This window comes from Anoplopoma fimbria, chromosome 13 (genome assembly GCF_027596085.1).
Source record: "Anoplopoma fimbria isolate UVic2021 breed Golden Eagle Sablefish chromosome 13, Afim_UVic_2022, whole genome shotgun sequence".
Taxonomy (NCBI): Eukaryota; Metazoa; Chordata; class Actinopteri; order Perciformes; family Anoplopomatidae; genus Anoplopoma; species Anoplopoma fimbria.
Window position 1 is genome coordinate 8861255 of NC_072461.1, and position 13373 is coordinate 8874627.

Sequence of the window (13373 nt, forward strand, 5' to 3'; positions counted from 1 at the left end):
ACTTCTCCGCAATTCAACCTTCTTTATCTTTATAATCCTCTTGGGAGCCAGGATTGAGAGTTTTCTTATTCCTTTGGCTAATTCATTGAGAGGTACAGACTGTTTTTTGTTATTTATTGTTGTTCATGTTGGGTTTCAACATTTCTGCTTGTGATTGAAGCACACTGGGTTTCAATCTAATTGGCCTAGCTTTAATTTGGTCACGATATTGAAAAACTAATTAAGCCACATTTGGCTTTCTGTGGAAACTGACCATAGATTAGTCAATACCAGGAATTTTGCATCATTTTAAATGGTAATTAGTCTTTGTTGTTGGTGCAGTTGTGTTTCATGCCCGAGAGGTGAACAACTTAAATAATTCCGGTAATGAAATGAAAAGTGAAGTGCGGTAAATTAAAGAACATTTTCAAGTTTAAAGGAAAACCACAAGATAACCGCATGTTTGTGTGAGTTAATGAGGAAACAGTCAAGAATACATTACCCCTACAGCTCTCTATTGGTAGTAATTAATTTGTTGTTTTGTCAATTATATAAGCTCTAATTTATTAAGGTATATGCAACTAAAGAAAATGAATACTAAAGCCCAGTAAAAAAAACTAGTTTGACCAAAAGAGTCATAAGCCAAATTTCTAGCTTTTTCTGGAGCTTTCCACTTCCCTTTTTTACAGATTTCCCTTAAAGATCCATTCAGTTGTTTTACTACAAAGATGTTTATCTCCAAAATGACAAAAAAAAAGTGTATTTATTCAAATAAGCACAATAACAACATATACTCATACTATTTTTGAGGACTATCTTTGGTTAAAATCACTAGAGACTGCATATTAAGTGCTGTGTTGTACAAGCAGACTACCACACAGACAGAGACGGTAGGGGATTTCAGAAGAAATAGAGCTGTTCATATCCTGTGAAGTTTCCAGCGTAGACAGGCGTGTCGTTGTAAATCAGTGACGAGGCCTCTTCCTCAGGATTGTCAAACTGATGTAAACTTCTCCTTCCTAAACAAAGTGAGATGCATCCGATTAGAATAGAATAGACAAATCATCTCTATGGGACAATTGAAAAAATAGGATTTAGAAGTGTTAAATGTTGTATTTCTGAAGCCAAAATGTTATTCATGTATATCTTCTCTCGTCTATTCCGGCTGAATTAAGATCTCTTTGGGTCTCTGGGTGTTGAATCTCAAAGGGCCTCAATTATGGTATATATAAATCTAAATTTGGATATCAATATATATTGTGATATTATATATATTTGGAAAATCCATTAAGTTTATGGATACAATAACTATACCTTTAAGTATTTTTTAATAATGTAGTGTAGATCATGAAAGTAACAATTGCTAAGGTTGGCAAAATTAATTTACTTTTCTACTTCTTTAGGGATGTGTTGTCATGCTTGCAGGCAGCACCGGCCTCCTATAAAAAATGGTCCTAAAATGAGACCCTTTGTTGAGGTTGGGGCTTTCCATTACATGAAGGATTATCTGGAGCACCACATCGATACTGAGCACCACCAGCAGAGCATTAAACTCCACACATCAATAGCATTAGGTAATTTCCAAGCTTTACTCCAGTCACATCACCAACCCATTCAAATCACAATCACAAAAGTTTCAGATGCAGTTCAATGGGTAATGTTCAGGGAGGCTAGAGCTAGTTGTCACTTTATCTTTTATTTTTTTAATGCAGGACACTCTGTCACAAAAGCCATTGAGCCAGTCATCATTAAGGAGTATGTAGCTGTACTTGGGTGGTTCAAGTGCCTGTATTGTTTGTAAAGAATGACGAACTAAAGCTGCAGCTGTTTCCTAAAGCTTAAGGTAAAAAGGGAAATATTACAATCATCTATTCATTCGTTCGGTTGATCAAGCACTGCTCTCATCGCATAATTTATGAGATGCTCGAAATTGTTTCCTTTGTTATCGAGGAGGTTGCCATAGCGCAAATAAAAGCATACCAAGCCATCTGCCTTGAGCCTAATGAAAGAAAGATATTTTCCTGCTTTGTCAGCTTGATCTGCACATTCGGTATGACCATAAATGTTGACGTACCACGCTCACAGTGCAGTATGCGGTATTTTCTCTGTGAATTATGCACACTTCCTGTTTGAAAAAACTGACTTTTCAAATCTTGAGGTTTTACTGTAGTTGGGAAAGATTTTTGTTTTCCTGTTTTCCCCATTAGCTCCTTCTTCTGAGTTGTCTTTACAAACCCTTTATCATGCTTTACTTAAAGCATTCAGAAACCTGGTTAAAGAGGGACTGTTTTTTAACCAGTTCCTTAACATTGTGTCAGTGACGGCACCTCTGTCTCTCACTTTTATGCAAAATCAATATTGTAAGATTTTAGAAAATTATATTTATATTGTCTCACAGAATATATAATCATAACCCACAACAAAAGTTGATACAATCTAAATTATTATTAATATTTTGTGTTTGTCATCTTACCTTCATTGACAAAAAACTCAGCCAGCAGAGAAGATAACTGAACAGCATGAGCAGAGTGAGGGAAGTTCAGCTTCCGGCCCCACTGAAAACGATTCACCTCTGGGTGCCACTGCACTCCATAGAAGGGATATCTTTTACCTGGCAAGAAGGAAGAAACAAAAAAATATATTATTATTTAATATAGTATAATAATTATAAGTTGGTCAAATTGATATAAAAAATAATCTTTTAACCTTCTATGGTTGAAACAAAGTGGATTCCGTTCTCAGCAACGTTTGTAGACAGCAGGGAGAAGAAACTCTGCAGCTTCTCATTTTCCTGAAGGGTCTGAAAAATATTTGTCTTATTAACTTTAGAGTATTATTTATGTATTAAACTTGTGTTATTATTTTAATGTTAGAAATTGTATAGAGTATGTAAGATTTTTAAGGTCACATGACTATAACAAATATGTGTTCTTGTACTTGCTTTTTGTGCTGTGACGCTTTTTTTTCTTTGCATGGGATCAATTAAGTTTATCTTATCTCTCAATCTTAAATACACGGACAGATTAATTTGCCGGGGGGGCCTCATATAATTTTGTACACTGTGTACAGTCTGATTGTGCTGGAATATTGAATGGCCTAAGGCGTGCTGAGTGGTAATTTGATTAAACACATATTTATTTAGGAATATGCGGCTTATAAGCTTGATATCACCTGAAATTTAAATTACATAATGAATCAAATAACAGTTCCACAAACCAATGTGAAACTGTGCACTTGGGTTTTCAGGGCCTTGGTGAAGTAATCCAGCTTTGATTAACCACACAGTTCATGGAGAAAAACTTGTGAATCTCGTGATGCGTAATGAATGTTAAAACTGTTCACTAAGACGTTTATCTCTGCGCTGTATGTCTCATTAAGGTCAAAACTATGACAGAAATCCTGGAAGTCCTGATGTCTGTAATTGTATTTCCCAGCACAAGAACAATAGGAAGTGAAACATACTGTCCAGAGAGATTAACTTTACCTTCACTGCAAGTCCATAGTGGTGAAAATTGCCAGTTAGTGGTTCTTGGGTCAAAGCCCTCATAAGACTGTCGGGGAACCCCTCAAACATCCTGCTAGAGCTGGCCTCTGCAGGGAGAAATATATTTTAGAGAAAACTCAAATTATAAAATGAAAACACCAAACACATTCCTTGCTTTTACTGACACCAAGTGGTACGATTCAGTACAAGTTGTTTTCTAGAAAATGTTCCCATCTATCCCATCTATTTAAAACAGATTCACTAAATGCCATAAATAAAAAAGACCTTCACATAAACATCAACAATGCAGTGAGCTCTAACCTGTGGTCAGGTTGAGGGGCAGCGCTACGTTCTCAGCTGTGGTTCTTTCCAGCAGATTTTCTCCGGCCACCAGCACAGTCAGCAGCTGCATGCCCATGCACGTACCCCAGATGGGGAAGAAGTCCCCTTCATCATTGGCCTGCAACACACACACACACAGTCACTTTTTTGTGTCTGAAACAATAAACAAAAACTTTTTCTTATGCTGTTGCATAAAAACTACTTTTCATTAAGAGTAAATGTCCTGCATTCAAATTTGTATTTATAAACTAAGAACTCAAAGCAAGTAGTAACCATTTTAATGTAGTAGAGTAAAAGCTGAATTATTCACACTTTGAGGGAGAAACAATGGAATTATTGATCTGCTGAACAAACCATCAGAGCGAGTCTGTAGAAAATCTTTGCCACCCTGGCAAAATCTGATGTCTCCAAATCTGCTGCTCCCCCGATGAAAAGCAAGCTAAACAGACATCACACAGTTAGAGCAGTGACCCACTGAGATCTGAGGAAAACTGCAATGTAAATGTATTTATTTAAGATATAAATGTAATCGTATCCTCCACTTCCAACTCATTGATAGAAATGCAGCTCACCCATTGATATTCCTGAAGATCTTTTCATATTCAGTGGTTTTAAGAGTCAATCTGTGAAAGACAAACAAAACCATAAATGCTTCCTTACTATATTATTGTACATTGTTTAGACAGAACAGAAGTCAAAGGCGACCGAAAATCCATTTATTTATTTCTTCCTCCTGTTTCTTTCCACAAAAGCAATATATCAGTAGTTAAAATCACAAAAAAATCCATGCACATGTTGTATACATTTCCGAACATACTGCACCTTTACATAACTCAACGTTACTCGGATGCACATTTTTATTCTGCAGATTAAAAAGGTGGGTGTTAATACATCTTCCACTGTTCCTATAATTGCCATTGCTTTTGGTGCCTAAATTGACTGTTTGACATATCAAAAAGCTCCTGTAAAATGTATATGGTATGATGTGGTCTATCCTTATAATCATAAACAGCATTAGAAGACTCAACCCACCTGATAGGCATCACTCTGCTGCCCCCAGACTCAATGAATTTCACATAGGAGGAAGGTATGTAGGTCGTCCCGAACGGTTTCATGACTTCATCTGAAACTATCTGCGTCAAAATACCTGTGGGACAAAAACACAGCAGCTGTGAAAATGTAGCAGTGATAAAGTCATTTGTTCTATTTCTTGTATGTTTGTATCCCCTGAACTTCTCTTTATCTCTAGTGGTGCATTTCACTCACCGATCACAGGTCTGTCGTTCACGTTGAGTTTAGTCGGCATAGCTCTGATGCAACACAAGCAGCAGGCAAAAAACAAACGCACATATGATGAAGATCCCATGAGGCGGTTAAGAGAGTGTTAACTTATGAGAGAGCTGCAGCAGATCTATATATATATCCAGTGAGAAGAGGATATAGTCAGTACAGGGAAGTGAGGAATGTCCAGATTTACATGTGATGACTCCACTAGTGCACATTCAGGTCATGCAAGTTGGCTGCTGAGGTAAACATAATTGTTCTGCTGACAGCACGGACTTTTTGGTAAATTTTTAGCAATTATTGTGGTGGGAAACGATCCCAGCTTCATTAGTCAGAGGAGGGTTATGCAAAAGTTAAGGGAAATTACAAGTGCGTTTCAGAAAGAAGCTCTTGGTTCTCACGGCACGCTGAGTTTTCAAAGTGCCGTCAAACAGGTTTCAGCCTGGAAATGGCTTTCTATTTATAGGATTTTATAGGACGGGAGCGTTTTGCGCAGTCTGAGGCCAAACTTTCTAAAAAGGTTCTGGCTCTGCTGTCCAAAGACTGCTGAAACATCGCTCCAGGGGTTTCTGTCTTTTTTTAAATGAATGAATGAATGAATGGAGATATTTAAAATATCTATTATTATTTCAGAAACATTGTGTGCATATCTTCATAGGGGAGCAAAATGGCGAGCACTAATGTAATACTTTCAACAACAACAAAAAACTTGAACCAATGCAAGTACTGCAATAGAGACAGATTTTTACACATATGATGTTGACAGCAAACAAGTCTGTTTTCACGTTGAGATGCAACAGTGCAATACCTTGAATCAGCAGATATGTGGGTCCTTGTGGGTCTGTTGGTAGAGCACCAGTGTGAAACAACACAAGTCCATGAAACCTTCAACACGACTGGTAGTAAAATCCTCTACAGGGTAACAGTCACTGTAGTGATTTTGCAAAAAACTATGTCAGATCTGGTCTTTTTTCATTAAATGTACAAAATCATTGCAAGCCTTTTAACCAAGGCTGGATTATCAACTGGGCAGAGTGGGAAACGACTTCATGAACAGACCTCCACGGCCCCGGGTGTCCCAGATTAGCTGCATGTCAACTGGGTTAAAGTACGATACGCACAGGTCCTGCATTATTAACTAAAGTTTTGGCCCTGTTTTTCAAAGGAGATAATATATTTTTATTTTTGTAATTATCTTCACATGGTGCGTATTCCTAAATAATAAGAAATCAAATTACAGCAAAAAAATCTGACTCTATAAAATGTTATTCCAGTATGGTACTGGTTGTTAATGGGTCTCTGCATCCATGTGTAGTCTGCTGTGTGCACAGTACTTAATGGTAACTTGGAGGTGAAGGGGTGACCTTTGTGTGTGGGGGAGAGTCAATGAGGGCCTTGGGGGCATGCCGATTAGGCACACCATTTATTTGAACTGGTTTTATGATAATAAAGTAAAAATGTCTGGTTCAACATAAGGGTTAAAGATTTTCTGCTGTGATGTGTTTTTGTTTATCGTTTACATTTTATGAGAGTTTAATAGAGCTTTGTATTCAGGTCTCAGCGTACTGTTCAGAGAACAATTTTAAGTGTGTTCCTAGTCTGTCTCCAGTTTATCACAATGAACCACCAGGTGGAGACAAAATGCCACCAATGGTACAAATTCACAGTCGTAGTCTTTGGCAAATCATGTAAAACAAAAAATGATGCTTACCAAACCACAGTATGAAATGATCGTTGTTTATTATTTGTTATACTAACTATGAGTGAGAAATGATATTTGACAATGATGCACACTATTGTACTTGGTTAACTGGAGTTACATCACAAGTTATTGTTATATATATATATACTCAGTATGTACATGTGAGATTTAAAGAAACAAAAAAGAGTAAATATCCTCCATACAAACAACGCAGAGAGATATAAAACATTGTAAGATATCACATCAGTCAACTGTATTTAGCATCAACTTGTGAAAAACGTCACATATTTAAGTTTCCCAGAGTGCATCCTAACTTTAAAATACTGTCTATGACTTAAAAGTCATCCGGTCTTTGTCAAGTCTACAGCACCAACAATTTCAGATTCTTTTTTTTTTTGTCAGCAATATTAACTATTGTACATTTTACATAGACATTAACACTTGTTGTGGTCCTTTCAGTCACACAATAATCTTAAAATAAACTGAAATCCATTGGAGCAGCAGTCACCATCTTCAAACGGCAAACAAATTAAATTCAGACCATATCAGTCTTTCTCTGCAAACAAAATACACAAAATAAAATAAGTTTTTCTTTTTTTCTTTTAAATACAGTATTTCAAGTAACTTAACTAAAAGTGTCTTGAAGACTTGGGCACAGTTTTAGCCTGTCTCTCCTTAATCCAAATTCATTTTCATACCATTGAATTTAAAACAAGTAGGATTTGTTGTTGGTGTATTGTTTTATATAGTTTGTAACTTACCCCTGAGCCTTTCTATTTCCTGACAAACATTTTCATACACATCGGCCAGCAGTTCTTCCTTTGGCTTCAGACCATCCTGAAATACTAAGAAGAAACAGATAAATCAGTCATTTCATCTTAATAACTAGTTAATCTGCTACAGTGATAATAGATTTATTATTTTAACATACTTTTTATGGACTCAACCACATAAATACCCTAACTGCGCCAATATTTCACAGTTTTTATCCCATCAGCATCAAACACTGTACATGTGGCATTATCAACTGGACACTCACAAAATCCAGACCCCATGTTCTCCATCTCCCGCCGGTTTTTCAGGTACATTGGCCACACGTGTCCATCAAAGTATCCAGGAGGATCGGGAGGCGTGTACACCCTTGAACTGTCAATCAAAGGCAGCAGGAGATGTAACAAAATGAAAAGGCAAACTTACCTCTCTCCTTTTTGGTTACTGCAGCTCAAACATAACTCATGGAAATGAAACTGAAAGAAAATCCATTTAAAAAGGTAAGAAAAGTGTGTATTGTGTATTGATTATAAAATCTGACACCTTCGTCTCCTTTTGCAGACATCGTAAGGTATTTCCATGAAGTATCTTTTGTAAAATAGCTCATTCAGAGGCCTGGAAAGGTAAAGCACACAAAAATACAAGTTAGTTACAGCATTATGACCTAGAATATCTTATTATTATTATTAAGAGAGAAGTTTGATCAAGTTACATAGTTATTTTTGGGGAACTTTCTAGAAATTCATGGGCCGGTAAGGTAAAGCGTGAATTACAAACACAATTTTTTTTATTAAAACCTCCCTCGTGTACCTATGGTTGAAAATGAGGAAGCCCTCCACTATCAGCACATACACCTCCTCCTCCACTGATGGTGTCGTGCGCTCTGGGTTCAGGCCTTGCCGCCTCAGGAACGACTCCGGATCTCTTCGCCATGAGTCGACCTCGCTCATCAATGTGTCCATGTGGAGAGCATCGAGCACTTCAACAGAATGCAAAGAGAAGGGTTTTCTTTGCCCAGTCACAAATGTGCATGTAGTATTAATAAATTAGATTAAAATAAATATTAACGTAATTCATCAGCAAAATGCCAATCACTGTGTGGTTCCAGCTTCGCACATTTTCCCTGTTTTTATAACATTTATTGGCAAACAGCAATACATCATTTTCACTATTTTATTTATATATACAGTTGCAATCAGAAATATTCAACCCCCTCACCTCAAAAGACATTATAGTGATGTGGATGAAAGATAATGACAAATGATAAAAAAAAACCTCATTAAACAACAAAAAATATTTATTGATACATATCTGAGTTATTTTGACAACAGAAGTTGACTTAACTTTGAAGTTCAAATGAAAAATGTAACTCTTTTAACACATGTGCATGTGCAGTATTATTCAACCCCCAGCTTCAGTACTTTGTGGTGCATCCTTTAGCTTTTATAACTTCTAACAAACGTTTTCGGTAAGTGCTGACAAGCTTCTTACACCTCTCGATCGGAATCTTTGCCCATTCTTCATGTGCAAAAGCCTCTAGCTCAGTGATGCTTGATGGCTTCCGTGCTGCAACTGCCTTCTTTAAATCCCACCAAAGATTTTCAATCGGATTTAAATCTGGTGACTGAGAAGGCCACTCCAGGACGTTCCAGGATATTTTTCTCAACCTAGCTTAGGTTGACTTGGAGGTGGGCTTGGGATTATTGTCTTGCTGGAAAGTCCAATGATCACCAAGGTTTAATTTGCCAACAGAAGGCATCACCTTCCTCTTTAAAATGGCCTGGTATTTCTGGGAATCCATGATGCCAGGTACACGATCAAGATTGCCAGTTCCTGCCGCAGAAATACAGCCCCACATCATCAATGACCCACCTCCATGCTTGACCGTGGGGATGGTATTCTTCTGGTCATAAGCCTGGCTTTTCGCACGCCAGACATACCGCTGGTCCATATGTCCAAACAGTTTCAGTTTGGTTTCATCAGTCCATAGAACTGTCTCCCAAAACTCTGTAGTCTTATCCAAATTCCTCCTGGCATATTCTAGTCGACTTTTGATGTTCCTTGTAGTCAAGAGTGGAGTGCGTCTTGGAGTCCGGCCATGAAGTCCTTGTTTATTCAGTGCACGTCTTATAGTTGCCACTGAAGCACTAGTACCAGCCTTCATCAGGTCATCCTGTAGGTGTCTTGCAGTCACACAGGGATTTCCTCTTAGTTGTTCTGACTAAGTTGCTAAGGGCCCTTGATGAAATGTTGGGCTTTCTTCCATGGCCAGGCAGGTTTGCAGCTGTTCCATAAGTTTTAAACTTCCTTATAATGCTCCAATGGTGTCTCTTGGAATATTCCATTTTTTGGAAATCTTCTTATACCCAAGGCCTTTCAGGTGTGATGAAATAATCTCCTCTCTCAGCTTTTGTGGAAGCTCCTTTGTCTTTCCCATGTTTGCAGCTCACCTTGAATACCTTCATGGGTGGGGTTTATATATGCATCACAGCTAAAGCTGTTAGTAACTGTGCTGGTTGAGTTTTTGTTTTTCCAGCAACATGTGCTTTTTGTTTACACTTTGATCATGTGGTGTTGTCATGTGTTTTCTGTTTTTGTTTTGAAAAGTCATGTGGCCCTGACTCCACCCTGTCTTTGTTTGTTTTCCCGCCATTTTGTGTGCACACCTGATTTCTGTTTGTGGTGATTGGTTTGTGGGTATTTAAGTCCGGTGTGCCTTGGAGTCTCTGCCAGATCGTGCCAGTTAATACTTGAGCCTTTCCAGCGTTCCGTTAATCTTGTTATATTCTGTCTGCCTGTGATTTTTGACCTTTGCCTGATTTTGACCTGCCCTGTTTGGATTCTGTGTTTTGGATACCTTTGCCTTGGACTCTGTTCTGACTTTTTGGATTTTTGACCTCTGCCTGCCTATTGACTACGAGACTGTTTTTTGCCCTTTGGATTGTTGCTTGAGAACTAAATTAAATCTACTCTGAACCAAGAGCTGTGTGTCTGCTAGTGGGTCCTTTTCTACTGAATCCCTAACAAAAGCAAATGAAGGATCATTATAGAGTTCCTAAAGGCTTCATTATGTTTCAACTCCACTTTAGGCCATAAAAACTGTCAGACAGCTTTAAAAACAACAATATTATATAGGGGTTGAATAATTGTGACATGGCTAGCTTAACAAAATATACTGTTACACACATAAAGAAGTCATCTGAAGCAGAATCTTGCTCTTTGAAAAAACTTTAATTGATAAATCCTTGAAATCTTTGGGGGGTTGAATATTTCTGATTGCAACTGTATATGTATATATATTATTTTAAAAGGTTTATTGATTTAAAAAGAATATATAGATACAATGAAAATAGTCACTAGCTGGGGCCCTTTTTTGTATATCAGGGATATTTTATTTTATTTATTCAGTTAACTATTTGTTTATATATTTTCTCTACATTTATTTTATTTTCCACCACAAATGTCTAAATACTGTTTCAAATACCTTTTTTTCCCCAAATATGGTGGAGATATCTTTCAATCTTTTTTTAAAATTTATTTTTGGCCTAGAAGTTATCACATTAAAATGATTGGAAATGTTATGCTGCAGTGTTCTTAATGGTAGCTACTCCCTTGCATCCCCCCATTCATCTATAAATCTATCCACTACTTTTATTTAGATGAATAGACAGACTCAAACTGCACCTAATATATCTTGATGTCTTGAACAAATCATTAAATAAAGTGTCCTTACTGTCATATTGCTTGAACCATTAAATAAAGTGTCCTTACTGTCATATTGCTTGAACCCATTGCTGTCCACTGGAACCACAGAATCATCCTGAACAGAAAGTGCATCAACTGTGAACACTTAAGCTCTCATATGTCAAGCATAACTGCCAAAGTATAAAAGGGATGAAATGATTTAAAGTAACCACCTTAAAATATGAATCCTGTGCAATGAGACAGCTGTTGGGTATCAGCTGATGTAGACTCTTAGAAAGAGTAGATTTTCCCCCATTGGTCATCCTGAAAGAAAAAACAATAAGCCGTTATCAGCTTCTCACAGATATGTCAGTGTTGGCGTATGTGCCAGCCAATAAATAATAAGAAATTGCTGCACAGAAATGTTTCTTTTTTTAAATGTGAAATGTCCTGCCCAGTCCATATCGAGGTCACATTTATTTTTTTACAGAAAACCCACATCATCATCAAAAAAATGTGTTTATGTTATTATTTTTATTTAAAGAAAACAGAATATTGGCTGACTCAGACTCATTATAGCGGTACTCATTGGTGTCAGCTCAAAAACCCTACATCGGTCGGACTCGAACGGTACAAGTTTATTTTCTTATTGTAAAATGTCACATTCAGTACATATTTTGGTAAATAAATGCTCAAATGTCAATATGTATCTGCCTTAAAAATCAGTAAGGCGGTAGTCAGAACAAACCAGAGACGAGCACTGCTTTCAACCTGCTGAGTTACTAGTTGAACATTGGGAAATATTACAAATTAAAGTTAAGAAATCCTTCACACAGTTTGCTCTAAATCTATTAAAAATGCAACATCTTGGTCATTGACCTTCATCCGGCACCCTCATTTCATTTATCAACACATCTGTCTGCTGGGTGTGAATGAGCTGATATCTGTGTGCCCCTTCTACTGTGGCTGTGGCACATGAGGTAGAGCGCTTGTCCCGTAACCACAAGGTTGGTGGTTCAAACCCCTCTACTGGCAACATGCCGAGGTCTCCTTGAGCAAGACACCTAACCCCAAGTTGCTCCCCGGGCGCTTCATTGCAGCCCACTGCTCCTCTGGGATGGGTTAAATGCAGAGAAATAATTTCCCCATTGTGGGACTAATAAAGGATTGATTATTATTATTATTACTGAATGTTTGCATTTACAAACAAACTATTATTGCAAAAAAAAAAAAAAAAAATGATTCAGGGCCTTTAAAAACCTATTGTCTAATTAACACTTCACTGCCTTAACACTTGCCAGCACGTCTGTGAATAAATGTCAGAATAATCAAAAACCTTGATAATTTCACTTCTCTGACTCTCTGTACTCTGTTTCACATTAGACACACGATACTTTTTCTCTGCAATGTAGGCCTAACCATCTCTCATAAGTCTCATCTAACACATGGTGTCACGTGCTATATTGACCGACAGCATGTAGTATATTAACATGTCATTTAATAAAAGGGGGCGTGCGCATTCCCCGGTGCTTTTCTGTGTCATGCTGTCTTGTCTCCCTGCATTTCTCACGTGGCTTCCACAATAAACCACCAAACAACATTTCAGAGTCTAAAACTGAATGTTAAATGTATGTATGAAATAATAACAAAGAGCAGTGTTTCCACTTTATATCTTATAAATGTGGTGTGAAATACTACAGCATGCAAAATGTTATCTGAGGTCCAACAGGGTATCTGGAGGCAACAACACAGGGCACTCAGCTCAACACAGCAACACACTGATGTTTACAATCCTCAGGACGTACTTACCCTCCAACTCCTACGACTAGTGTCTTCATTTCAGTGTTTCATATGTTAAACTGCTGAAAACAAGTGAATGAGCAGACTTAACTAGTACACAGGCATGTTCGTGGCTACTGCTGCTGCAAAAACTCTGTAAGCTACTCACTCACGCCATTCCGCTGTCGAACGCTCTGATTCGCTGATGGAGCTGTTACGTCAAAACACAACATTTAGTTCATGATCTACAGTAAAAATAGTGTTACAACAGGGTTCTATTGATGAAAACCCCTTTTAAGTGAAAGAATGTTAAAACTTAATTAAACAGTAAAATAATATCGATAGAAT

The 13373-nt window shown here is 37.4% G+C and overlaps 2 protein-coding genes across 2 annotated transcripts; both read right to left on the reverse strand.

Annotated features, from left to right (window-relative positions):
• Nucleotides 1-723: 723 nt before the first annotated feature.
• Nucleotides 724-5203, reverse strand: LOC129101020 (gamma-glutamyl hydrolase). The gene is made up of 9 exons (XM_054610601.1): nt 5072-5203; nt 4838-4952; nt 4378-4428; nt 4160-4244; nt 3785-3923; nt 3464-3570; nt 2686-2779; nt 2453-2590; nt 724-998 (listed from the first exon to the last, which is right to left on the reverse strand). The coding sequence occupies exons 1-9, from the start codon at nt 5169-5171 to the stop codon at nt 880-882; spliced, it is 948 nt and encodes a 315-aa protein (XP_054466576.1). The 5' UTR covers nt 5172-5203; the 3' UTR covers nt 724-879.
• A 1621-nt stretch (nt 5204-6824) lies between these two features.
• nmrk1 (nicotinamide riboside kinase 1) lies at nt 6825-13211 on the reverse strand. The gene is made up of 8 exons (XM_054611398.1): nt 13056-13211; nt 11480-11570; nt 11334-11382; nt 8373-8541; nt 8106-8177; nt 7831-7937; nt 7553-7636; nt 6825-7347 (listed from the first exon to the last, which is right to left on the reverse strand). The coding sequence occupies exons 1-8, from the start codon at nt 13082-13084 to the stop codon at nt 7337-7339; spliced, it is 612 nt and encodes a 203-aa protein (XP_054467373.1). The 5' UTR covers nt 13085-13211; the 3' UTR covers nt 6825-7336.
• Nucleotides 13212-13373: the final 162 nt, after the last annotated feature.

Bases quoted from the DNA above. Each gene is read 5' to 3' on its own strand.
- LOC129101020 (XM_054610601.1), bottom strand. From the start codon at position 5,171: ATGGGATCTTCATCATATGTGCGTTTGTTTTTTGCCTGCTGCTTGTGT. The intron at 3,571-3,784 runs GTTAGAGCTCAC...TTCTCCCTGCAG, and splicing joins GCCCCTCAACCTGACCACAG to AGGCCAGCTCTAGCAGGATG. The intron at 999-2,452 runs GTAAGATGACAA...CACTTTGTTTAG, and splicing joins TGAGTTTTTTGTCAATGAAG to GAAGGAGAAGTTTACATCAG.
- nmrk1 (XM_054611398.1), bottom strand. From the start codon at position 13,084: ATGAAGACACTAGTCGTAGGAGTTGGAGG. The intron at 8,542-11,333 runs GTAAGGACACTT...ATTCTGTTGAAG, and splicing joins TGGGTTCAAGCAATATGACA to TGCTCGATGCTCTCCACATG. The intron at 7,938-8,105 runs GTGTCAGATTTT...TTTGATTGACAG, and splicing joins GTCTGCAAAAGGAGACGAAG to TTCAAGGGTGTACACGCCTC.